Raw genomic sequence first — 26,421 nt, forward strand, 5'->3', positions numbered from 1 at the left:
GTAAGTTTCACAGTCTTTAAATGTAGAAGTTGCCGTACCATACTTAGATATGAATGTTCACAAATTCAAGCCAATTCCAGTGGGAGAAAGGCTCATGAATCAGCTGTACCTTCGTGTTTTAAAGCCGTCATTACCAAGATAGCATTTCAGTCTTATTAGTGCATTGTACAATTAGGAGTACTTTCTCCAGGAGATTGTGCTGAAAAACTGGCAGAGCTTTTCTTATTTCATCTTCAGAAAAACCCTGTTGTAAATGCAGTTATGCCAGTCCACAGTTTGGCCAGTGCTTGTTCGAAGAGCTTTCAGCAATGATGACTGAAAAACTGGTGGCTTTCTGGTTTGTGCTGGTCTTTGCCTTACTGATCAGTCCTCTGGTAAAGATTTTCACTATGGTTATTGCTGAATGTTTTTCCAGGGAGTCTGGGTCTGGATTTCATGTGTATTTTCAGCAATGCTTTTTAGAAGATCCATGTGTACTGGTGGCAAGCAGTCGTGCTGGATGCTCAGTGTGAGTCCATGACACTCATCAGTCTTAAAAAATCGGAGAGGGCATGAGCTACTCTCGTAGCACCTAGGAATTTTACTCCTGACATCATTGTAAAATAAGGAAACTGTTACAAATGTTTAGCAGCATGGGGAAAAAAAGAAGGTGTGGTCCTTTTAGCTAAATATGTTCGTGTGCTAAGTCTGGTCCCAAGAGAGTGAGAAAGATCTTGCAACACGTAAATGAACCAAAAACGTTGGCTACTCCTGTGGGATTTTGCAGTTAAGCAAAAGTTAATTACATGCTTTCAGCTGGACCACCTAGCATTTTTATTTCTAAATGTGTAATTGTGTACTGTAAAGGTATCTCCAAGATGGGCATGAGGAAAGAAAACACTAGTACAAGTAAAGTGGATGTCCCGTGCTAATATATCAGTCAGTAGTAGCAGCAGAGAGATTCTAACAGGACTGAAGAGAGGACAGAAACTTTTGATTTTGCAGTTTTCGTATTATGCCTGACTGCCTGGGTCTCTGAATTCCCACATCTGTTTCAGTTGGAGCATTTCCTCAGGGGAACGCCTTAATGATGGGGTTTCCATGTATGGCTGGAAAGCCTTGTACTCCCTGCTGTCTGGCAGCACATTCTCTATTTAATAACAGCCCAGGCTTTTCCACCCAAAATGCCCTGACTCTCCTGAAGAGCTTTGAGCTGTTCAAGATGGTCAGGTTTTGGGGGATGAGGCTCACTTTTATGGGGTATTTGCCTGTCTGCTGGAGTGTAGAGGCTTGAATAACCTGGTTCATGCATGCAGCTGACTCGTTTGAGTGGGACTTCTGGACGGACCAGATGACTTCTGTGGTCTCTTCCTACCTGAGTTATCTCCTACAACCCTAAAATGTTTTGTCAGCTTTGCGGGGACATGTTTTGGCAGCTGCATGTTTTCCCCTGAACTCCTCTGGGTCCTGCTGGTCCCAGCTTTGTAGTCAGCTCCTTCCACAGCCTGCAGAAACCCTGCTGGACCTCAGGTGGGCTGCGTCCTGGCCACCTCATCATTCCTGTGTTCCCATGCTGCTTTTCACTTACCCCCTTTCCTTCCAGAGGAAAGGAGATACCAAGGCAGGAGTTCTGTACATCTTTTTGACTAACACTACATGAAATCTGGCTTTTATGACCCATTTCACAGAAGGGTAGTTAGATGGCTGTTTTGTCTCAAAGTTCATGTGTATTATTTCCATCAGGTGGGGAGGGGACTGTTCCCTTCCCTTCCGTGTCGTTTGTGACATTTAAAGTGTAATGTAAGTGACTAACTGTAGGTTGTTTGCCTTCCTCCTTTCGGTGTTGTATCCTGGTTAACACACAGTTACTTTTACGGGTTTAAGATCCTTTCTCTGTGTTCCTGTTCAGTAATTGTGCGTATTGACTGTTGAACTGAGATCACATTTCCTTGGTATACAGAGCTAACAGGTTAACCCTGGTAATGACACAGGTCCTTTGTGTAACAAAGGCTGCTAATACCTGATAATCAGCAGGCAGCTGCTATTAAAATCCCCATAAAAACAATTATGGGCAAGGTGAGAACATAATCCAAGCCATTTTTTTCATGCATGGACACAATGAAGTGTCTTCACACAGGCTTGCTGCCTGCAGTACCTGTGCCAAACTTTAAGAATTACTTTTTGTAATTCTTAAAAAGTGAGTACATAAAGAGCAGGAAACAAATGCAACAAGGTAGAAAACGCATTCCCTTGATGTTCGGCTCAGCCATCATGCTGATATTTAGCATGTCATTACTGTTTCAGAAATACATCTGTTCCTTGTTAGAGGGACCAAGCAAACTGGTTAAAGAAAGCACAGTTGAAGAAACACAGGCAGTATCCAAACACTTTACTCAAAGACCCACGGAGGAAAATGTCCAAACTAGGGCTTGCCACACCATGGGGTAACCTGTTGTGAGGGGAGCACCTGAGAACAGGTGGGGATGGAGACCATGGTATGCTGCTGCCATGTAAGGGGACAGCGAAAGCTCCACGTGCACCTGCGGGCAAGAATGACCCTGATACGATGGTTGGGCTGATTTTTATACCACAAATAACTTCTAGATCTGATGTTAACACTGCCCCCTCCCATTGCTGCTGCTTGATTAATAGCCAGTGCTCCACTGAAAGCAGAAAAGGGATCTCATTACAGAAAAAGAAGGTACAAAAAAAACAGTGTAAGATGCATAAAAGTAAAAAAGGATGGGGGAGGAATTTAATGAAAGGACGTTCCTGGTGTGGAGATTCTGTCCCAGGTTGTATCCAGGAAGGGGTCATGCTTGGCACACCGACGTGCAATCCAAAAGCAGAGATCAAAATCTTTAATCCTGCTGTTGTCCTCCATCACCTCTCTGCACACTTCCTCCTGAGCTCCTTAAGCTCCTGAGCTCCTTAAGGGCTCCTGAGCCCTTAGCCTTGGACCACCCCGGTGAGTAACCCAGCACAGCGAAAAGCTGCTCCTGTACAATGGCTTCATTTCCTGCACGGCAGGTTCTCCACCCAGCTTTGTGCTGGAGGTAGCCTGGGACCGGGGACTCTCATTCACTGCTGCTGCTGTTTTGCTGAGCCCAGGTTTCCCTGGTGCTTGGGTTTCCAGAAGGTGCTCCTCGGCTTGACCTTAATTGCCAAAAATGTGCTAGATGCAGCACTACTGGTCATGGCATGGTCACAGACAAAGCCGGGTGCTGCAAGGAGAAATTAATATCTGCAGTTAATCATTTCTCTCTCTTTCATTGTGTGATTATGGGAAGTGTTGCTCCTTGGCTTTATAACCACGGTACGGTGCTTAAACACCCTTTTTATAGCTGCTTCCTGCTTCAGCATAAATACCAATACCAAAAGAGAACATTTGTCCCTGCAGTGTTCAGTAGCTGGCTTCGCCTCCTACCTACACGATATCCAGTTTAAACATCAGTCATAAGACAATTTATAAATTTGTAAAGCTATAAATTAGACTGAGGAGTATGAAGTAGCCACAGTGGTGAGAAGTGACTGTAATTTTATGGGATGAATTAGGAGGCGAATTAGAAATCTTCAACCAGCTACTGCTGCTGAGCCAGTTGTTCTGGGAGTTGTTACTCCAATCTGATTTGCAAAAACCTCTTGAGATGTTGCTGTGATCGCTTTATGGAGGCATTTTGTTGTTTTCCTCCTGGTGGCACTGTAGGATAAAGCTGTGGTTGTTGGGGCCCCGGGCTGCATCACTTAAGATGCTGGGACTTCTTTTCCTTGATGCGACAGATTCTGTAATGCTCAGGTTGGGAACCAGTACAGCCTCCTACTTCGTGTTACCCTGAGTTACCAAAGTGAGCTTTAACTTACTTAAGGGAACTTTTGCTGGATAATTTAAAAGTTGTTCTTGTGTGCAAATGGTTTTCATTCTGCCTGTGAGCCAGAGCCCAGGGGCAATAAAGTTAATGGAAAAGCAGCTTTTCCTCCCCTTCGCTGAGATTTGGATGAGAGATTATTAGCTGTGTTTGCAGCAATTTTAAAGCTATTCCAAAACTCTTCCTGCGGGTTTACTCACCTATTTATTCTTGTCAAAACTCGCATCTCCTGTTATTTTTACACTAACAGATGGTTTCGTTTGTGTCCCAGGGTCAAATATGCCAGATGCTGGAGAAATCCCTTTGGCCATGCCAATAGAACGTAAACGTGGCCCTTCGCCCTCTCCCTGTCCACACATAGGAAGGTTACAGTTGCTGAAAGCAGAGACTGTGAGACAATGGGTCAGTGTTCTTCCTTTATTCTTAGAAATTGCTCTAAAATAGGCATGGCATGCTGTTAGGAAGCCAAAAAGAAAGTCTTTATGGATCACATTTTAATGCCTTACCCATTTGGCTGAATTTCTACATATTCCTTGTTAGGAAGAAAAAACAACAACGACAATAACAACAACACAAACAAACAAAAACCACAAACCAGGTTTAAACAGAACTTGGCTCAAAATTTCAGTTTCATGTATCCATGAAGCTTAGACCTGATTCCCTCCCTCCTAAAAGAATGATAAAACTCCTGGAAGTTTATTATTTATAAATAATAAATTTATATTTAAGGCATTTATATTTAAGGGTACCTCAAGTAATAACCTAGTATCATTAATATAATTTATATTTCTTCAGGGTTTTTGCCGTTTAATCTCAGAGTCACCTCTTGATCATTTGGGGACAAATTTTATTCCTCTATTTAAACCTTATGAAAAAATGCTATGATCTATAAATGATAACAGCTACACATGATTATGGAACTCAATGAAATGATTCTTGCTCAAGAATACAGATTGGGTCTTTGACAAATTTTGGGGTTATTCTGAGTGATTTGACTTGTTGAGTTTATGTTTATTATCTAAGCATTTTTTTTTCAAACTGAAACTATTTCCCAGCACTCATTACTTCTCTGCGAACACACATTTTTTAAAGGTAGTTTTTTCTGAGAATTCATTGTGTAGCTATAGGCTAATGGCCTTTTCAGGAGCTTAAAGCAAGCAAGTATTATATCTTCCTATTGTAGATGCCATTTTTTATTCCTTTGCTGTTCTCTATAAGAATTAAAAGACAAATTTTCTGTTTAGCTTTTTTTTGGCCAGATCACCTGTCTGCTTTATCCATGTTGCTTTAGAGATGTTAATAAATAATTAAATAGAAAGCCTTCTTTTAAGACTGACGTGCGTCTCGTCATGTCACTTCTCTATGCTTTGTATTAAAAAAGGAAATCAGAGATTGATCATCGCAAATCATTGCGTGCTGCTGCTCGTGCAACGCTCGCTTCTCCCAATGCTCCTTCCTCCTTTGATTTGCACATGAAAAGCATATCTGAACATAAACTGAACCAGATAATCTAATTTTTTGTTGTTTCTATGGTTTCAAGACTTTTGACTGTTCTAGGTGGTTCCATGTTAGTGATGGAAATGCTTAGCAAATAATTGTATCAAGTGATGGACCAAGTTTTCCAGCACTTTGCTGGTAGCTCTGTTTATAATTTGCCATCCAAATATATCAAGTAAAGGAAAATCTAGGTCTGATCATTTTACCTTTATATATATATATAATTGCCTATTCTTCTGCAAATGGCTACACACAGTGTCCAAGGAATCATCCTATGAAAGCAAACAGCAGCAGGTAATGCAAGAAACAACAAACTAAATTTAGTCCATAGCTCTTACTATTTTTACTTTTTTGGGGCAGAAGTTTCTGAGAAGATAGTGAGGTCCTCGTGATCTTTATTTTAGCATGTGCTTTGTTGAAAAGAACCATGTTCGTGTGTTCATTTTTAGTCCGTGTGCCTGTCAGTGCTAAACCTAATTACAGCTCCCTGTGCAGACAGGTTAGTCGAGGGACAGAAGGGAAAATTATAATTCTGCCACAACCGCGATGGTTTGGGGCAGTCTATAAAAAAGGAGCTGGTTATATTTTGTATGCAGAACTGAAAAAACAGTCAATGCAGTTTTAGGATGTGTTTACTAAATGGAGCCATGAGCGACTTTTCTGAGCGTGGTTGTGCTTGTTAACTGAGGGAAGTTGCTATGAACTGTGTGCCGTGAGCTGCACGCCTTTGTAAGCTTTGAGGAGGGTTTGCTGCTTGTACAGCTGGCACCAAGACAGCTAAGAAAGATGAAGGAAAGGAGGAAAAGTGCAGGAATGCTGCCCTAAATCTATACTGTCCATAAAAGCTTCCTGCCAGAAACAAAGGAAAAAACACCAAAAAGTGGGTGCTTGGGGCTTCTTTTACAGCCACTTCCAAACGAGGAAACGTGGTAATCATTTTCCTGGGGATGTTCGAAACTGCAGTCCAGGGAACGCTGCATATCTTCGGTCAATTTACAGTAGCACAGAGGAAATTTGAAGATGTGGGAGAAACTAAGGAGTGCAGCAGGGCACTCGTTGAACAGACAAGGTTATTAACCACTTTGAATGGGCCCTGGGGACAGGCAGCAACTAAACTGGACTAAGGCAGAGACGAATTCAATTTGATGGTGGTTAGCAAGAGAATTGCAGAGTTGCTCAGAGTAAAAAGCTGCTGCTGGTCTACTATGAGTAGATAGGGTGCTATTTTCTTTTTAATGAATTTTCTTTTCTGAGCCTTTTTCCATGGTTACAAGCTCAGATGTCTGAAATAGAATTCAGATTATAATGATCAGTTATACAGGGGGGAAAAAAAAGTGTTATTCTCAACCATATTTTAGCTGTTAAGTCTTATAGCATTGGGCATGGTCTTTAACAAGATATAAGGATTTCATGATTAAACTCTTCTTGCTTTAAAATTTACCTGTAATGTTAATAAACTTTTTGTTTGTTTCCCAGTGAAAAAAGTAATGCTTTCAATTAGTAATGATGTTCTAGAGTTTTCTACAACTCGGGAATAATCAGCGGGCATTTGGCAAAGAGTGCCCTCTCCTGGTTTATTGACCGCAAACAACCTGGAGGATGTGCAGCTGGGTGAAGAGGCGGGTAAAGGACATTTATTTCAGGATAATCTGATTTAAGCAGCATACTTTTCTTTTTTTTTTTTTTTTAAATTTATAACCTTTGTTTCTGCTTTTTTACCTCAGAAGTCATGGCTTGCAGAGGAAGAAACAATCCTTCTTTGAGATCATCGCTCCTCAGTGTGCATAGTTCTGGGGTGTGACATGGAGAAAAAGTCTGCTGGGTGAAGTTCAGTGGAGCCATAGGGACTCTCTTTAGTGGCTTGAAGGAATTAATGGTTGGGGAGGGGCTTCATCTGAAAAATTATGTGGTGTTTTTTTATTTTTTATTTTTTATTTTTTTCCTAGTAAGCAGTGACAGCTTACTGCATTTAAACAAACAAACAAAAACCACCCTAAAAATATCCTCCTGTTAAAAGAGGACAAATATGGTCTTTGTCCAAATAATGATGAGACAGCTTCTTGCTCATTTTTGGATAGTCTTGGACCACACAACAGGAGGTCCAGTTATCACTATCAGTATTTAAGCACGGAGTTTTTCAGCTGAGCTGAGGCTAATGGGATGAAGTTCAACAAAACTTCATTGTGTTCAACAATACTTCATTGTGTTCAACAATAGCCTCATTGTGGCTTTTCAGTACTTAAGGGGGGCTTATAAGAAAGACGGAGAGTGACTCTTTGCTCAATCAGATAATGACTAGACAAGGGGGAATGGTTTTAAACCAAAAGAGGAGAGATTTAGGTTAGAGGTTAGGAGGAAGTCCTTCACTCAGGGTGGTGAGGCACTGGCACAGGTTGCCCAGAGAGGTTGTGGATGCCCCATCCCTGGAGGTGTTCAAGGCCGAGTTGGATGAGGCCCTGGGCAACTTGATCTAGTGAGCGGTATCCCTGCACATGGCAAGGGGTTGGAAAAAATGATCTTAGAGGTCCCTTCCAACCCGAGCCATTCTATGATTCTATGAAAACCAAGTGCCTTGTCCTGCACTTTGGTCACAACAACCCCATGCAGCGCTACAGGCTTGGGGAAGAGTGGCTGGAAAGCTGTGCAGAGGAAAAGGATCTGGGGGTGCTGGTTGATGTTCACCTGAACATGAGCCAGCAGTGTGCCCAGGTGGCCAAGAAGGCCAACAGCATCCTGGTTTGTACCAGGAACAGTGCAGCCAGCAGGACCAGGGAGGTGATCGTGCCCCTGTACTCAGCTCTGGTGAGGCCGCATCTCGAGTACTGTGTTCGGCTTTGGGCCCCTCACTACAAGAAGGACAGCGAGGCCCTGGAACGTGTCCAGAGAAGGGCTATGAAGCTGGTGAAGGGCCTGGAACACAAGTCCTGTGAGGGGCGGCTGAGGGAACTGGGATTGTTTAGTCTGGAGAAGAGGAGGCTCAGGGGAGACCTTATTGCTCTCTACAGCTACCTCAAAAGGAAGGTGTGGGGAGCTGGGGGTCGGCCTCTTCTCACAGGTAACTACTGATAGGACTAGAGGGAATGGCCTCCAGTTGCGCCAGGGGAGGTTTAGGTTGGAAATAAGAAGACATTTCTTCTCAGCAGAAGAATGCCAGAGCAGTCGGGCATTGGGACGGGTTGCCCAGGGAGGTGGTGGAGTCGCCATCCCTGGGGGTGTTCAAGGAAAGGCTGGACGTGGTGCTTAGGGACATGGTTTAGTGGGTGACAATGGTGGTAGGGGGATGGTTGGACCAGACAATCTTGAAGGTCTTTTCCTACCTTAATCACAGTGTGATTCTATAAATTCCAGTGGACACTGCCACTGTGGGTTTCCAGGAGCAGCTAATCCTAAAATATTTCTGGGAGGTGTGAAATGAAATGGGTCTTGACACCTGTTGCACTCAGATTTTACTGCCATCCACATGGTAAGCTACAGAAGAATTTAACTACACATAATTTTCATCTTTTCTGGATGGGAAGTTCTTTTCTCTGTATACTCATCTGGTAACATATCTCAATCCCTATATATACATATATAGAGACCAATCTATCTCTCTGGTTATCTAAATCTATCTCCATCTCCAACTTCAATAACTTGCTTGCCTATATCAATACAACAAGTTATTCTTGATGAAGTGTAGGATATTACACTGACTTCCTGACTCCAGGCTACTTTGGGGTGAGGGTCCTTTTGGGATGGGGAGTTGTTTTTTTTTTTTCCCTTCAGATGACGTTTTTTTTTTCTCATGGGAGTCATATTCTGTGCTAATCTTGTTCTTAAAAAGATTGTCAGTGCCTCTTTGTTTTAGGATTTCTTACATTGTCTTCGTGATCTAACTGAAATGAATGCCAAATACTGGATTTGAGACATAGCCTAGAAAAAAAGTCTCTCAATACATCTTCAAAGTTCAACAGTATATTAATGTTACGTTTTAGTATTTTTTAAGTTTTGAATCTACCATTTCCAGCAAATCTGAAAACAATACTGTGATCTATTCCTCTTGCTCTTCTGTTCCACTAGACTTTGTGTTTATTCCTCTCTTGCTGACTATATTTGCACATCTGTTCACTATTAAAGGTCTCCAGTGCATAGATATTTCTGTATGATAGCATGGGCTTTTTTACTGAGCAGTAGCTTGATTCTTCCCAGGATCTTTTTGCACCACGAGTAGGCAGTTTATTTGCTTGAAACCTTTTATTTGACCCACTGGTTATTTTCAGCTCTATATGTAGCTGGTATTATTTATCACAAGAGAAGATCCATATCATTTATAACATACTTTGAAGTTATTTATTCTTCTGATGTTAAAAAAAAAAGCAAAAAAAAAAAGCAACCCGAAACAGATTTATTTAAAGTTGTGTCAAATTTTAGTTCAGATTTCTTTCTGTGAAAGGAAAATAATTCTTGATTTCAACAGTTTTTTGTTCAGCTTTTGTTCTACGCCACTGAATCCCTTCATTTTCAAGGTCCTGTCCTTGTGTTGTGTTGTTCCTTGGCAAACCAAAATTAATTGTGCCCTCAGGGCTGTTTGTTGTTGTTGTTGTTTGCTTGTTTTGTTTTGTTTTATTTTTGGAGTGATCATTATATTAGTTCTGAGTATAAAAATAGCAGGATTTCTTGTTTTGGGCTGCTGTCACTTTTTTATTTTCTAATTTGAAACTAACAAAGCCAGATTTTTGGGAAAAAAAAGCTGTAAAATTTTAAACTATACTTCATGCACTTCCTTCCCTGGAATAATGTTTGTATCCTACCTGCTGTAAACAAGTTCATTTTGCATGGCATATGCCATCTTTTGGTTACCTGGGGAGGGGTAGCAGTTGTACAAGCATTGTTTAAACATATCAAGAACTGTCCAGAATGCCTATGTAGATACTAAGGTTTGTTGGTGTTTGGTTTTTTTCTTCTGTCTGCAAAAGAGTACGAATGTCAGACTTTATCAGATGTTGCTTTCTATTTTAATCACATGATGATATTTTTCAGTTTTAATAATAGGGTTATTAGGGTTATGGTTAAAAGTAGAAAGGATATTAGCAAATATTTATATACATCTTTCAGTGCTTTTCTTAATAGCATATATTAAAAACTTAACAGCATATATTAAAGTGTAAAATTTTTTTTTTTTTTTTTTTTTAGTTTAACACAGAGGCCCTGAGAAATGAAATGTGCAGACTTGATACAAAGGACATGAAGAATCCTGGGTTTTATGTAATTCCCAATGAAAGTCCTACCCTGACAAGTGAAAAGATTGTACTGGTGTTAATCCAAATGTGCTTTAATGGGGTAAACAACAACAACAAAAATTCGAATTACTTATAGCTGTGGAATTTACATTCAAATGAGGTACTGTAATTTATCTTAATTTATGGCACTAAATGCTGTAATAAGAGCACTAATTTCAGGAGCCACTTACTCTTGTTTAAAATGAGAGCACATTTTATTCTTCCAAGAGAACAAGAGACCTCTGTCATTAAATGCTGAGTGTAAACATTTTTGATATTTTAATCCTAAAATAAATTTTAATCCTTGCCACATGTAGTATTACCAAATTAATATAAATGTGGAGGGAAAAGTTGTGTTCTTCTCTGTGTGTGTGTGTGTAATAAAGTTATTCCTATGGTATTGTAGATAACATGCTATACAGGAATCTAGTTAATGTGAATACCATAATGGGAAGAGCAGTGGAGAGTGGCAGTAATATATTCATGTTCACGCAGGTTTTGGATTCTTCTCAGCCATTTCATCCTCAATACACGTGAACTCCCAGCTTTAAAAACTCCAAATGGCAGTCATTTCTAGAAGAAATAAGGAATTGATTAATTTTCTTGAAACATTCAGAAAAAAATATGCTGTAGTTCAATAGAATTTTCCTGCACTGAAAGAGGAGATATAGAATTCAGTAAAATTTACTAGGGAGGAGCTATATGGCTTTCGTAAAGGAAGTTATGCACTACTGATAACGAAACTCTCTGAAGGCCATGCCTCACTCGCTGAGCACATGCACCTAAGGCAGTTAATACAGTCTGCTCAGATTTCCAAAAATAAGGTCCCTCACCAAAGGAAAGTTTTATTGGATTAAGAGGTAAAGTCTTCTAAATTATAAATCAGTGATGAGAAGAAGAAAACAAAGGAAAGGGAATAAATTGCCAGAGGAAAGAAGTCACTGGAGGACGAATGCTGTGGCCTGTCCTACTCAATATGGTCATAAGTGATCTAGAGAAGACAGTAAAAAGTGAGGTGACAAATTTTGTGAAAATGCTGTCAATGCTGATGAATGTGAAGTAATACACATGAGAAAAATGTTCTTAAATTCACATACAATGTGATGGGTTTTCAACTTATCCTATAAATGAGATGTTGGAATTACGATCTATAAAAACATCACCTCCATTCTCCGTAATGGTCAAAAATCAAATACAACGTTAGAAACTGTACGATAAGGAATAAAGAGCAAAGTAGAAAACCTCACTGTGTCACTGTATTAATCCATGACTGCAATGTGCACTTTTGCTCCCACCATCTCAAAAAATCATCAGGATTGATTAAAGGTATAAAATATGATATGTATGTATCACATAGTATGGGAGACTATATCTTTTTAGCCTGGAAAAGAGGTGCTTGTAGGAGGACCTAGTGAAGACAACTTACTTATTCATCAATGCAGGTTTCTCGGCATTCTTCATCTGTTTCAAATCTATTGTTGTTACCATTACAACCTCCGTACCAGAACCGGCCACAAGAATTGCCATTTTTGTCATAATACCATTTTACCACGTAATCTCGACAATCCCCTGGTTTCATAGGTTCCAAGCACCTTGGATCTGAAAGTATATCATTAAAAGTTAGCTTGGATTCTGGGGATAAGTTACATTATCCTAAGAGTTCATTTTGTAGTTAGAGTATCCTTTACTTTTTTTTTTTTTTTCTTGTAGTGCCCAGAATATATTTGCATCTCAAATTTGTAGCCAAATTCTGTTTCAATTAACAAAGTACATGAACAGGTCTAAAAAAAACACAGGATCAGTTTGGAATGAGACTGCTTAAATTCAGATACAGGACTCAAATGGGTATTTAAATAGGTAAGCACAATGATACACAAGGTTGTCATCTAGGTTTGAAACTCTGGCTCTCAGTGTGTGTGGTATCTGCAGCCAGAGCACCCAGAAAAACAAAATTATGATTCCAGTAACTGCATTGGGTAGGGTTTGTTGGTTGGTTGGTTTTGTTACGGACTTGCTACCCAACAGTCAGGTTAAGTATTACTTACCTTTTTGAGTTGATGCTACCTGTGGTTGCAACACTGTTAGGCGGCGATCTTCAGCAAAGGTTACATTGAGCATAGGATTGGCAACTGGACTGTGGGGTCCGGATTCAACTACGTCATAAAGTGGGGGGAATTTTGATTCTCTGTGAACAGAAGTGGTCACAGTGTGATCCTGAGCAGATGGCAGTGCCTCAGTATATCTGGTCTGTGGTGGACTAAGCTGCAAAAGGAATCAAACATCTGGTAACTTAAAATTCTATCTTAAGAAGAAAAAAAATAAGAGAATTAAGTAGGAAAGTAATAGTCTTTCTCACACATGTTATTTAGCGATAATGGCAGGTGGATTCAGACCTTGTTTTAGTGATTACTCAGTATGGGGCCATAATTTTAGAATCCTAGAATTACAGTCCAATGTGAAAAGCGAAACAATACTGAAGGGCTGAAAATGTGTGACCATGATGAGAAACATTGCACCAACAATCAACTTTCACATAAATAAATGCCTTACACACTATCTTCCTAAACAGGGAATATATCTGCAGGATTTCCAAATCACTTTTAAGATGAATCAGAACTACACAAAAGTGAGGACTGATGGCATTTTTTGCAACTAAGGAACAGTATTACCCTCTTCTGCAAACTGTTCTAAACAAATAATTTCAATCTAACTTTAAAATTTTTCTTCAAATCTTTTGGTACAGCCAAATGACGCATTCTTCACATATTAGAAGACTTGTAAATGGTGCATTAAATAGTGTATGAATTTAAATAAATATTTGATAACTTACTGGGTAACCAGTTCCTTCTGTAGGGGGCATATAAGTCTCTGAAGTTGTCATTCTAGGTAACTGACTAACTTCAGTGGGTATTTCAGATTCTGGGCTTGGAGATGGAGATAGAACATCTTCTTTTCTGGTGTAGACTTCAGATATATTATCACAAATTTTTGTGAAGAGTTTATTTTCAAGAGCTGAAAAGATTAACAAAATAATGAAATGTATTAAGGCTAATAAAGAAAAAACAGTGATTCTCCACAAGCTTTTAATGCAGTATTAACCATAAATCTTCAATGACAATGATTTGTGAAACACTGTCTTCTGAAGTTATGTCAAAACTCAAATGAGAAGTAATAAAGTAATGCACTGTAAGAATTATTTCATTTTAAGAACCTCTAGTTCTTTTAAGAAACAACAGATAAAAGTACCAAAATCCCCTTTTAAGCCTAAGTCATAACTCCTTGGTCTACAGAAAAAAACAGCATGAAAAAAAAAAAAAGAGTATTTGTAAGAAGGAAAAACTGGATTACACTTTCTACTTACGCACACACACAAAACAAACAAACAAACAAATAAATAAACCGACTGGGATGTCTTTTATGTCGAATTCTGGAGCCAGAACCAGAGCCCTAATTTTAATCCTAGCTGGGACCAGAAGTGTAGCTTGGATTCTGTTCTCACTTTTTAAGGCATCAGCCTTAAATACAGGCCTAAGTCCATCCACAGGCTCAGCATAGCAAAACGAGTTTATGCTCAGGATAAATACAGTTTATAGGGTTAGTCTGTGGTTAGTCTAGACCAAAGTACATTTTTTTCCATTGGTCATTACAGGTTTCATGTGTGTTCTGATCTGATTCCAGCTGTGGCCAGATAATTTTTCAAGCCTTGGTTTGAAATGAATAATGGAGAATAAAGCAGATTCCTTGTTGGTATTCCTCCACCATCTCTTCCCTAGAATCAGGATGAAAGCATAGCTTTTCCTATGGCTTTCAGAAGAAAACAAGAGATGGTAAAGGGACTGCAAGACTGACAAATCACCAACAGAGTACAACAGCCATAGGAAAGACAGAGAGAAAGAGACAGAGCTACTGCACCAAGGTGGAAAGAAATCTGCACCTCTCTCAGGGAGGAATCTGTGTCCCAGCACAAAAGCACTGTGAGAGAAAGCTGGTGCTGGCTCTCAGTAAAAAGTGCCCCAAAGAGGGCCTCTGCTGTGAAAATTGCTGTACATTGTGCTTTATTGTTTCTGCAAGAGGTAAGAGCTTGGCAAAGGTTTCATTTGGCCAAAGAACAAGGGGCACTGAAAAACGAGCTGCATCCAAACGACATACATAAGCTGCCATTCAGTGAGCCTGTACTGGCTGTCTTGCCTTGCTATGGGAAAGGACAAACTCTGTTAATTGCTTATTTCAGATTTTCTCTTACAAACATAGTTTCTTTTACCTGAAAGTGTCATGAAGTCATCTATCTCGTAAACATGTTCTTCATTAGGGTCTGTTGCAATGAGTTGCATTTCTTTCAGAAAATCCTTGTAGTGGAGATCAGTCTTTTGAACAATCCCAATGACAAATATCTCAATATTTGTAGCGTGGGCCTCCCTTACCACCACATCCAGTTGTACTTTTTCACGACTGTCTGCTTGTCCATCCGTTATTACCACAGCAACTTTTCTCACTGCTGGGCGTGCTGCCTGAAATAACTTAATAGCTTCTTCGATGGCAGAAGCTGTGTATGTGCCTTCTCCTAAGTAGGGCATTTTATCAACAGCAGATTTCAGGTGTTCTTTGGTTGTGTATTGCTTCAGAGAAGACACCAACTCCACTCTATGGCTGAAATTGATAATCCCAATGCGGGTTGTAGCATGGTTGGCTGAAACCTTGTCAATGACTGTTTTCATAAAAGCTTTGATAATATTGAAATTATCTGGTCCAACACTTTCTGAACTGTCAATGACAAATACTAGTTCCAGCGGTGTTACTCTGCATCTGATACCACAACCTAGAAGAATAACAATTTCAGGTATTTCATGAGAAAACATCTTCTGATTATAAAAACGAATTTAAGTCAAATATCAGATTTACAGTCAGTTAAAACTCAACTAATAAATTTATATAATACTTAGAAACAGATTTTATAGTCACTGGTACTGAGAAATAGAAACAGAGTTGGACTAAACTACTTCCATTATCGCTCTGGAAACATAGTGAGCATTTTTCACATAAATGGTATTCTTACACACAAGCACGCAGAAGATTAATCAATTCAGGCAATATAAATTCAGTGTGTTTTATTAGATTTTTTTTTTATTTTTTTTCGAACTCGAATGCTTACCACATATTTCACTGATAAGTCTGATAACTTCTTCTCTCTGAAAAAGAGTATTAATTAATTTGTTTTTGTTTGTTGTTTGTTGTTGTAGTTTTAAGAATGCTTAAATTTATTAATTTATTTACTTATGAAAGTGTGGACAATGCAACACCCCCGATCACCTTATTTAATATCACATAAACTATGAGTATTTTTCAAAAAAAAAATAATCTAACTTTTAAATTACTTCATGTATATACTTACCGAAAGACCAGGTTCACCTTTTCTTCCCCAAATTCCCTGAAAATGTGTAGAGTGAGATAGTTAACACAATCCAAGTTTGTCTAATATCTATTGTGTAAAATTAAGTAGTGTGAAATATATTTTACTTTTGGTCCTGGAGGTCCTGGATCTCCCATCTCTCCTTTGGCACCTTTGCTTCCTGGATCACCTTTATCTCCATAGTCTCCCTAATTGAAAACAGTCATATTAAACACATCCACAGTTCCAGCATTGGTGGTAGTAAGAGTTGGAGCTATGGTTCAACTGGTCTTCAGGATTAAATTTCTGAGTTTTGTCCTGTGTCTGGTTTATTGTGTAGGCGTGAAGCAGAGCATCTTAGAGAAAGCAACACTGGTGATATAAACATTTCAAGAAATTTCTATGAAAAATTACCTTAATTTAGGAGTGAGAAGTAAAGACATCTTTACACTGATGCTGAGATTATATAATTTTTTTACTTTTCTTTGATTGTCTTGAATTCTAATGCAAACCTATGGAGAGACTTAACTGCTTCTAATCTGCCAATGTATTGAAAATTCAGACCAGCTTTGTGCAGAACCCCCATGAAATACTGGGAACTTGCAAAGATGAGAGCAAGAGATATGCTTGGACTGTTACATACAATGGAAAACACAGTTTCACATTTAGAAGCAAATTTTGCACTTTTTTTCTACAAGTGACTAGACCTTTTGATTTCCACGTTCAACTTTACTTCATTTTGAGAAACAGTTTTCAGATAATGCAGGAATTAAATATACCATCAAAACATTCAGGATCTAAATGAGATATTTCTTCAAGAAGGTGATTGTGCAGGACAGTTCTTTACTTCTCTCTGAAAGTTACTGACCACCTTACATTTCACTTGAAATTTTAAATTTTAGGGACTTTTAACTAGAGTACTCTCCATTTTGATATTATGCCTCATTACTACCAGAGAATGGCATCACACAGATATTTCCTCTGTTACAGCATTTGCCATGATGATTGCCATCAATTGTGTGGAACTCTTTTGACTCTCTGAGTCTGATTCAGATCTTATTCGAACTTGTATAAACCTGAAAATTGTGTATAGCTCCTCCATAGTGTAAAGGAAATCAGACTACACTAGGTAAGCTCTTGGAGGACACTTTCTGTTCTATTTTCACAAAATCATAATATCCAGAAAACAATATTTCTTTCCATTATTTGTCTGTGAGCAGTATTTAACCTCATCAAAGTTAATGTCAGCATAAGGGACAGCAAATGCGATCTACTGGCTGTGGTGATGCTGGTATTCTCTTACATATAAATTGATTTGGTAATTGGCACATCCAGTGGAAAATACGTAGATGAAATTCCTACAGAACTAAACTATTCCTTTTCATCTGTGACAACTCTGCTTTATTAATAGCAAACAGCAAAACTGAGCATTTTGAGAGACTGACACTGGGGTGCTGTTTTATATATATATATATATATATATATATATATAATTGTCAAATCCTGCCAAATATAAGAACATTTTGTAATACCTGAAAAATATCTGAAGATAATTGAATACATAATTTTACTAATATTCTTCTCCTGGTAACAGGTACAATCTTATTCCAGGTATTACTTCAGAGCCTGGTCCTTCATGACATTTGGGATTTTCAGACTCCAAAGCTGACAATAAGTACTAAGTACTTACCTTGCCAGCTATACAAAGCAATGTCTTTGCCCACTATCTTCAAAGACTTATCACACCAAATAACCAATAAAGGGAAAAAAAAAAAAAAAAAAAAGAACCACTTTTTTTTTTTTTCCTACTGCAAGCTTAAAATTTACCTTTGGTCCAGGAATACCAATTCCTATTGAACCCTTTGGTCCAGGAAAACCTTGATTTCCTTTTTCTCCCTAAATAAAGTATGGAAAGAAATTTTAATGGAAAACAGAACTAAGTTCCATGCATTATCTATTCACTTTGTAACATTCTGCATCATAGAGAAAGCCAGATACTTGTGTTATGAAATGAAACATAATTTTCAAGACAGGAGCGGTGTGCAGCTGGAGGGATAGGCAGTTGAGTATGTTTCATAATGTACATGAAGCCTTCATGAAGTATACAACAATTTATTCCAATTTAATTAAAACAAAATGTTGTCATTTCACTGACACAGGTGAAAGACAAAAGTAACTGCAATGAGGTTCAGACCTCACTCATCCTGTCTACAAGTAGTAAAACCAGGTCCAACACAAAAGTTCTTTAGTCGTAGCCCCCAGAATCTCTTCAGGGTTGACTTAGTTTTTCTGATCTTAAGTAAATGAAAAGAGATTTTTGTTTGAGAACTCCGATCTCAATGTGGAGAGAAGAACAGCTTTCTGATGACACTTCCAAACACACTATCAATCTGGCTACAAAGTTCAAATTTGTTTATAAGGATTGTTCTGTATGTCCTGCTGTGTGCACACAGACCTGAAAAGCACGCTCATGCCAGGAAGGTGGGCATACAGCATGTTATAAAACACAGCTGTTAGGAAATATGTACAGAAAATCTTTCACATCATATGGGTTCCAGAAACTGTCCTGTTTTCTTTAACAAGTATCTTTTTCAGATCAAATACTGTCTACATTTTACCAGAGCTAGAGGGGAATATATTCCCTGATATATAAAAGCTTCACCAAAATTCACGTTTGCAGCATAACAGCAGTGCCCTGTGCAGGTACCAAAGTATCAATGACGTCAGCTATCACCTGTACCAAACCTAGCACATGAGATATTAGCTCAAGCTTCTGCACAGCCCAGTACAAGGCTAGCTAGTTTTTCTGTCAACAGCTCTCTGAGTGTCTCTCTAAAGCATCTTGTACTAGTATTATCTTAGAGCGGCTATACTGCCCAGGCAGAGAAATATAAAAATATATTTCCAAATTTATCAAGACTCCAGCCTTTACCATAGGTACACTAGTGCCTTTGATGGGCGGATGGACTGATCACCGAGCATTTCTGCTGGGCTGGACAGGGGCTAGACAGGGGCTTAGGGTCTTCTGCAGGTGGAGAAGCAGCTACACGATGCACCACCAAGGCAGACACTTTTTCTTCCCATGGTTCAAGGGTCCTGGCTCTCATGAGCTGGGAGTTTATCTGGAGTCAGATATGAGACACAGCTTCCCAGAAGAGGCAGCATACTAGGGGTCACGGGCAATGAGTGGTTTTCCCTGGTCAAATCCTGAATTCCACAGAGATCCTGCTGAAATAAGAGCTTCTGATTGAACACAGGTGAGTTGTGGCCTTGCCCTGTGCTAGGTGAAGGCACCTACCGCACTCCTCCTTTCACATCTCCACTGGGATGTGCCTCTCCACAGAGCCCATAGAGCTCTGCCCTATGGGAGCCTCTTTGGTTGACTAGCCCCAGCTCTGGGAGCTAAAATCCTCTGCTCCTCATCAGCCCTGTATATCACTGACCTGCTAATCATCAGCCTCTTGCTTCTGGAAGCACAACTCTCCCATTTCCCCACTCCACAATTTCTTACAAAAGCAAAAATTCAGACACTGCTATGTAGACCCTGGATACTGGACAGGAAACCGCACTGCAGCAAAATGCTCAGCTGATTCACTAGGGAAGAAGAAAGGAATTTCCTGCAAAGAGGAAATGTTACCAAGGCAGTGGGTTGCCTGAGACAGTTTAGCTGGCATTGTCGTAGGAACATACAGTGACTATTTAATCTAATTTACTTTAAGGCACGTTTTAGCAGGATTGTGCTTCCTAGGTTGTTAATGTAAATGACTTTTAAACACAGTGAAAAAGCGTAGCAGCCTTTTTCAATGCTAGCTGTCCAGCACTGGGACTGACTGCCTTTCCTAACTACTCATCACAGAACTGCCTGATTAACCTTTTTGCAGATCTACACAGCACACACCTATGAACCAGAATTAGGATCTGCTTTGTATTCCAGTGGTCCTTCAATAACAATAAACGTCAGATCTAAGAAAACTATAGATTTATTAAAGTCGCTTGACACTGTTAGGATGTTGTTTGGACAATGAAAATTGAATGAAACCCACAGTTCTACAAAAAATCATACCTTTCTCACAGACACGTAATTGGGTTTTATCCTTTAAAATGCCAGCTGCAGAACCAAATCCTGCTTCCACTACTTGTGTAATCAATCATCAATATAGAAAGGATTTATCATAGATGCCACAATTAAATGTTTAGAGACAAAACAAGAAGTATACAGTGTTAATTCTAAAATATTTAATACTTTGCCAGTTCAATCTATGTAAATAATTAAATTCAAATTTGACCATCAGTCTTAAACTAAAAACTAAAGCAATATGCATGTAAAAATGTACCCTTGGATGCCTGGCCCTAATATCCTGCTAGATCGCTGATCAATAAGTAGACTTTTATGTTAAAATGTCATTCTCTGAACTAAGTGCAGATCTCAGAATGTCTAGACTGTGGTTTTAAAAGGAAACCAAACATAAAAAAGAAGACCTGTGGATGCTGATATCAACATAAAGTTACTTGAAATCCATCTCGTTTCTAACATTCCATTCTTACCATATTCAGACAGGGCTCTATGTATATGTAAAAAAATACTTGCAATGCTATTGATAGTTCAAATTCAGTAGTACAGCAGCTTTAAGGTGATGAAGAGTGGCCAAAAAAACAAGAAACCTGACATGGCTGTGAAGAGATACAAGGGCTGATGATAGATGCTCAACAAGCATATGGAGGAAACAGGTACTGACAGATAATATTCATAGCAGCACCAGTGTTAACATCCAAAGCTGTATGTGTACCTATTTATCTATTTATAGACACTGAGCATATTTTGACTAACTTTTATCTTTCTTCAGGAACGGAAAAAATAGTATATGATCTGTATATTTTTTCCTGTGTCAGATGCATTTGACTGATGAAACATTTCTGCCCAGAATGGCAAATTGCTTTTATAACAAACCTCACATACCCATGGAATTAAAAAAATATATCCCATTCTGGGAACACATTCTGATTCTGGGAACACAACAGAAATTTCTGTTAAAGCCAGGCAGGAAATTGTTTTCCTATACCACTAAAACATATAGAAATAGCAGAAACTTTTCTATTTGCCACAAGAATAGTGTAAACAGGCTTCAGAGATTCAGGAAAGAAAGAAAAGAAAAAAGAAAAAAGAAAAAAGAAAAAAGAAAAAAGAAAAAAGAAAAAAGAAAAAAGAAAAGAAAAGAAAAGAAAAGAGAAAGAAAAGAAAAGAAAAGAAAAGAAAAGAAAAGAAAAGAAAAGAAAAGAAAAGAAAAGAAAAGAAAAGAAAAGAAAAGAAAAGAAAAGAAAAGAAAAGAAAAGAAAAGAAAAGAAAAGAAAAGAAAAGAAAAGAAAAGAAAAGAAAAGAAAAGAAAAGAAAAGAAAAGAAAAGAAAAGAAAAGAGAAAAGAAAAGAAAAAAGAAAAAAGAAAAAGAAGGGAAAAAAAAATTCTGTATATCGTCACATTAGAATACCTAGTATCTTTGCAGCTACTGATAATGATTAAAATAGAAGAAAACTGCAAAGAGATCAAACCCAAAGGTTTTGCCAGATGATTCTAACCATGTACAGATCTCTGTCTAGAAAAGTCTTGAGACATGATAAATCAGAATCTGTTGAAGAGACTTATATAATAATGAGAAAAGAAAGAACATGGTAAAGTAAGTGTTTATGCTATAAAACACAGTGAAAAAGGAAAGAGCTCTCTGCTGTATAAAAAGGGAAATGATTTAACATTATTATAAAAATGGGTAGACAGCTGGAGGACATTGAAGCTGGAATCCGAGTGAGTACTGAGCAAAACAAAGAAGCAGTAGGTGCTTTCCTGGTAAAGCTTGTATGGAATAATTCCACCTTGAACCAAAGAAAGGTTCTCCTATGAAATACTTTGCCAACAATGTATGTTTTTATGATTTTTTATTTACTTATTATAGCATGCCAGTATTTTCCAATTAAAACCTATTTTGTCATCAAATTCTACAGTGGCTTCAGTTTCTACAACCTGCTGAAGTACTGTGAGGCATCTTTCTCAACCCAGCTAAAATAGTGCTCCTTTTACTGAATCATGGGTGGTTTAATAACCTGGAATTGAAGAGTGGAGCTCAACTCTCCTGATCCAGGGAAATATTCAATCATATGATCAAATTTAAGCATTCATTTATGAGAAATAGGAGGTACTTGGGTTTTTCTGCACTAGAGCGTCCAGTTTCAGTTTTAATTTTTCCATGTTTATGAAAAGACGTTTTATTAACACTGAATGCTGACAATATGCTACCATGTTTGTGATTCTTCTTGAAAGGAGAGATGTTATAGTTAGCTAAAACTAGGTGAGTAAAAACCTGTTTAAAGAGGATGTGGGAGGCTAGCTAATTTCTTTTATATTTCTATATTTATGTGTTGTTTGACTTCTCTTGGCAAAACATGGTAGCTCTCTGTTACTGTCTTTATATAATGGCATCCAGAGCAAGCTCTAGATGTTTTCTTTGGGCACTGCTTTAAATCCAAGTAAATCAATAAGATGTGACAGAGATGAGATTTTTTTTTTCCAGATTAAATATATTTGTAGCGACAAGTAAAATAGGAGAGCAATCAATCAGGTACCCAAAATACTGAAAGTCAACAACTAAATTTTGCACAGCTTATGAACAAGAAACTTAAATTCACATTGAATATTTGCAGGAGTTCACTGACTCAGTGGCAAACAGAATTTATGCAGGAAGAAAAACAGACTCCTTGAAACTCCTTGAAGAGACAGTTTTGAGAAGAAATTGGACACATTATCATATTGAACTGGATTACCTTGTCTCCTTGTATGCTCTCACCAGGCAGGCCAGGTGGACCAGGCAAGCCTACCCGTCCCATAATACCCTATGACAGTCAGTGGGAAAAAAAAAAAAAAAAAGAATTAGGAGATAAACACTATTCCTGGGAACACTAAATAAATAATCTCAAATTTGCTGCAAGCAAAAGTAAAACCTTTTTAAGGACTCTAGTTCTGATCGTTCTTTGGTTTACATTTTCACACTGTAGGCTTTAGTAATTATCCCTGGCAAATTCCCAGGAAAGTAAAGGAACAATTAAGCTCAAAATAATTAAAGACTAAGATATTCCCATGAAACAGTGTGATACTTTTCACAGGTTTCCGGGGCAGAAACTGACTTTATGCAACAGCTTTGTGCAATTACTCCAAATCACAAAGGCAACCCAACAGTAGATGCACAAAGGGCCAGAGCAGTAAAACCCAGTGCAAGTTAACCTGCCAGGCACATTAGCTCTTGTGCGCCACGTACACATATATTCCAAACCACCATGGTGCCACAGTCTCTGGGAGCACCAGGTCAGAAAATCATAAGTGGGAGAGGAGGAAACAAAAGCCAGAGGAGCACCTGCTGCTTTGTGTAGCTACAGTAAAAGACAGGTGAAGCCTTTGTGCTCATCTGTGTGACAAAAGATTTTGCCACAAACCTTGAGAGAATGTCTTGTGAAAAATACTGTTAATCTGTGTAAATATAAGCAGGGGTTCACCCAAAACATTGTTGTTCTAAAAATCTTATCACAAGAACTAGATGCTGCAAGCAGGCCCTCACCCCTGAAAACAAGGTATTGTTTCCCCACAAATAACTTATTTTTCATTCTTGAAGGCTCTGGGGAAGCAGTATATAGGGTCACACATTTTGTGGGATTTTGACACTCAGTCCAAACTTACTCTTACCAAACTTTTTAAACTGACTGTGTCTGTATGATTTACCAAGGAAGTGAAATTGCTTTATCTTTCAGAAAGCAAAGCAAAGTCAGACATATATCCTGCAAAAATATTCACGCTCTACTCCTCACTACATTTCTGTATCAGGTTGGTAATAGCAATGTTTCTCCATTCAGATATCAGTTTGTTTAAACTAGAGACTTCTGCTAGCTTCTGCTACGGAAGTTAAAGTTACAAAGATGTATCTATTATTAACTTCAATTTATGTGGAGAAAAACACACAAATCCCATGTATCTCCCCACTGACTTTGTAAAAATAACTGATGGACACATCCATTGTAAAGTAATACAGGCACACTCTGAATTACCTTTTTACCAGGAATTTTTTTTCTTTTTGAATTATCAGTCATTATAGTTGAGGGAGGAAAGAATTGTCCAGATGTTGCATGCTGGCTCCTTACAGAATTAACTTCTTGTTTTTATGTTTCTTTCCTAATGGTTTTACTAATGAGATTAATTGGATTCAATTTCATTGAACAAAACATAGAATTCATATTTGACATATTTTCATCCACAAAAGAATCTTTTGGAAACATAATCGATACAAGCAGAAGAATGTGTCATTTAACTCATTTGTTAGCCTGACAGTTCTGTGTAATTTCCAACTGTAATCTCATAAAATCTGGCTGCGAATGCAATTTTCATCCAGTCAGTATTCCTTCCTAACCCAGGCAGTAGAAGTGCATGCCTGGTGCCCATGTTTTTAAGCCTGATGTCTCCTGCAGTTGCACCAATATAAATCAATAACTGAAGAAGCTATTCGGGTGTCAGAGAGATCAGAGTCTGGCAGTATAAAAGTGCAGAAAGCTTCAAGGCAGTGCCACACCAACCTTGGGACCAACCGTTCCGCTCCCCCGCAGCCCGGGAGGCCCAGGATAGCCTGTCATTCCGCGGTCTCCCTGTAAAGAGTCACGGTATCATCAGTAGTTTTACATTTATTAACTGTTACACCTTTCATCCACTTACAAAGCATTTTGTCAAACTTCTGAGTTTTAAAAGCAAAATACAAAAATGTTATAAACAGTTGCATTATAGATCAAACAACAAGCAAAAAAGCCCAAAATGTAGCACCCACTTCATTTAAGTTCTAAGAACACTCTATTCCCCAAGCAAAGATCCACATGATCTAAACCACCAGCAGAGTAACACTCTAATTTATCTTATCAGCTACAGAAAGAAAAAAAAAAAAAAGAAAAAAAATCATTTGAAAATGACAACATTTTTTTCTATCATGTTCTGTAAGTGCTTGCCAGGATGGACAGGATGCCCACTGGGAAGAGGTAGGGGCCAGGGCACCTTATCGGCAGGAGAAGGCACAGAGACATAGAGGAAGTTTTGTTTTTCATAGTCTGTAACTGTACAAGTCAACAGGCACACATGCAGCATATTTTCACTAGAAAATGCTCATCAGTTCAAAAAGAAATGAAAAAAAAGTAAGTTATAGATGCAGAAAATTCTGAACCAGGTTCAGTAAATGTCCTTAAATCTGTGTATGTGCTGGCAAGTGAAAAAAAATAAAAAAATGTTCTGATAAGCTATTGATCATCCAATATATTAACATCAGAGCCAAGAAGAAGAGATGGTATTTCTTGACAAAGTAGACATTTTCATTGATATAACCCTTCATTCTACCAGTTTTTGCAGTAGGAAAAGCTCTAGAAATGGATGTGCCTGCAGAGGGAGCATTCTAACCAGAAGAGAGGTGCAAGCATGAATCACGCAGATCTCAGATGAGACTTTGTGGTAGGTGAAAAGAAAGAATATATTGTGCTGATTAAAATGGAAGGAAAGAAAAGTACAGAATCTTTTAATGACTTCTTTTACTTTCAGTGAAGAATTGTGCAGCTTTCACATTATAATGACTGCTTTTTAGGTGAAATGCCCAAGATTCAGCCTCTAGTGACAGATCACTCCAATCTGTGGTTTTTGTACATGGTTATGAAGCTCCCATGCGAAGTCCTGACTTGTACTGTTTATGTAAATATATCAGAGCCTAAACTGTGCTCAGGTTTGATGGATTTGGAGAGGTGGGAATCCGGAATCCAAAGGCTGGGGCTTAAGTTAAGCTTATAATGCTTTCCTTCTTGATGTAACATTTGGCTTCCAAATTTATTTTCAAATCATTTTTCTCCCAAAGCAATGGACCCTGGCCAACTTGAGTCAGGACACAGGCATGGTCCAGGGATGCTCTTAGCTTTAAATTGGTGTGTCAAGCTCACAGTCTGTGGGTTAAGGCAACTGTCGGATTCAGTCGGGGGGAATTTCTCCTTCAGATGTGATCAGAGAGGGGAGTTTGTTGGTTGGTTTGGTTTGGCCTGGACTGGTTTGGAAAAGGGACCAAAAGAGACAGCTACTTTTTTCTCAAGTATGAAAGGTGTTCTTACTGTGATGATCTGAGACTTTTATATCAGACCTTCCCTACTAATGCAAACAGCAAGGACATTGGAAATGCCTTGAACTTTTTCTTTTGTTTTGTTTTGAGTTTGTGGCAGATTCTAGCTGTAAACATTTAATTACAATCTTAAGCACTTCAAGATCATAGCACTAAAGCCTGACACATGGTGCTGGGAAATGTCCCTCTGCAGTGAGATGAAGGGTAGGTATTCCTCATCTATTAAAACCTCTCTGGTTTATCAGTTCCTCCTGCAAAGTATTTTCCTTAGC

At 38.5% G+C, this 26,421-nt stretch overlaps 1 protein-coding gene across 2 annotated transcripts in view; it reads right to left on the minus strand.

The window, feature by feature from the left end:
- Window positions 1-9,556: 9,556 nt before the first annotated feature.
- The window catches only part of COL28A1 (collagen type XXVIII alpha 1 chain), a 65,139-nt gene continuing 48,274 nt past the window's right edge, over window positions 9,557-26,421 (minus strand). For both annotated transcript variants that reach the window (XM_080579974.1, XM_080579973.1), the window contains 11 exons: window positions 24,588-24,656; window positions 22,794-22,862; window positions 17,814-17,882; window positions 16,115-16,195; window positions 15,990-16,025; window positions 15,750-15,786; window positions 14,862-15,416; window positions 13,431-13,612; window positions 12,646-12,862; window positions 12,027-12,199; window positions 9,557-11,173 (listed from right to left, as the gene is read on the minus strand). In XM_080579974.1, coding sequence (XP_080436100.1) covers window positions 12,027-12,199; window positions 12,646-12,862; window positions 13,431-13,612; window positions 14,862-15,416; window positions 15,750-15,786; window positions 15,990-16,025; window positions 16,115-16,195; window positions 17,814-17,882; window positions 22,794-22,862; window positions 24,588-24,656 — 1,488 coding nt within the window. In that variant the 3' untranslated portion in view covers window positions 9,557-11,173. The remainder of the gene's footprint in view (window positions 11,174-12,026; window positions 12,200-12,645; window positions 12,863-13,430; window positions 13,613-14,861; window positions 15,417-15,749; window positions 15,787-15,989; window positions 16,026-16,114; window positions 16,196-17,813; window positions 17,883-22,793; window positions 22,863-24,587; window positions 24,657-26,421) is intronic.

Source organism: Anser brachyrhynchus (assembly GCF_964034855.1).
Source record: "Anser brachyrhynchus genome assembly, chromosome: 2".
NCBI lineage: Eukaryota > Metazoa > Chordata > Aves > Anseriformes > Anatidae > Anser > Anser brachyrhynchus.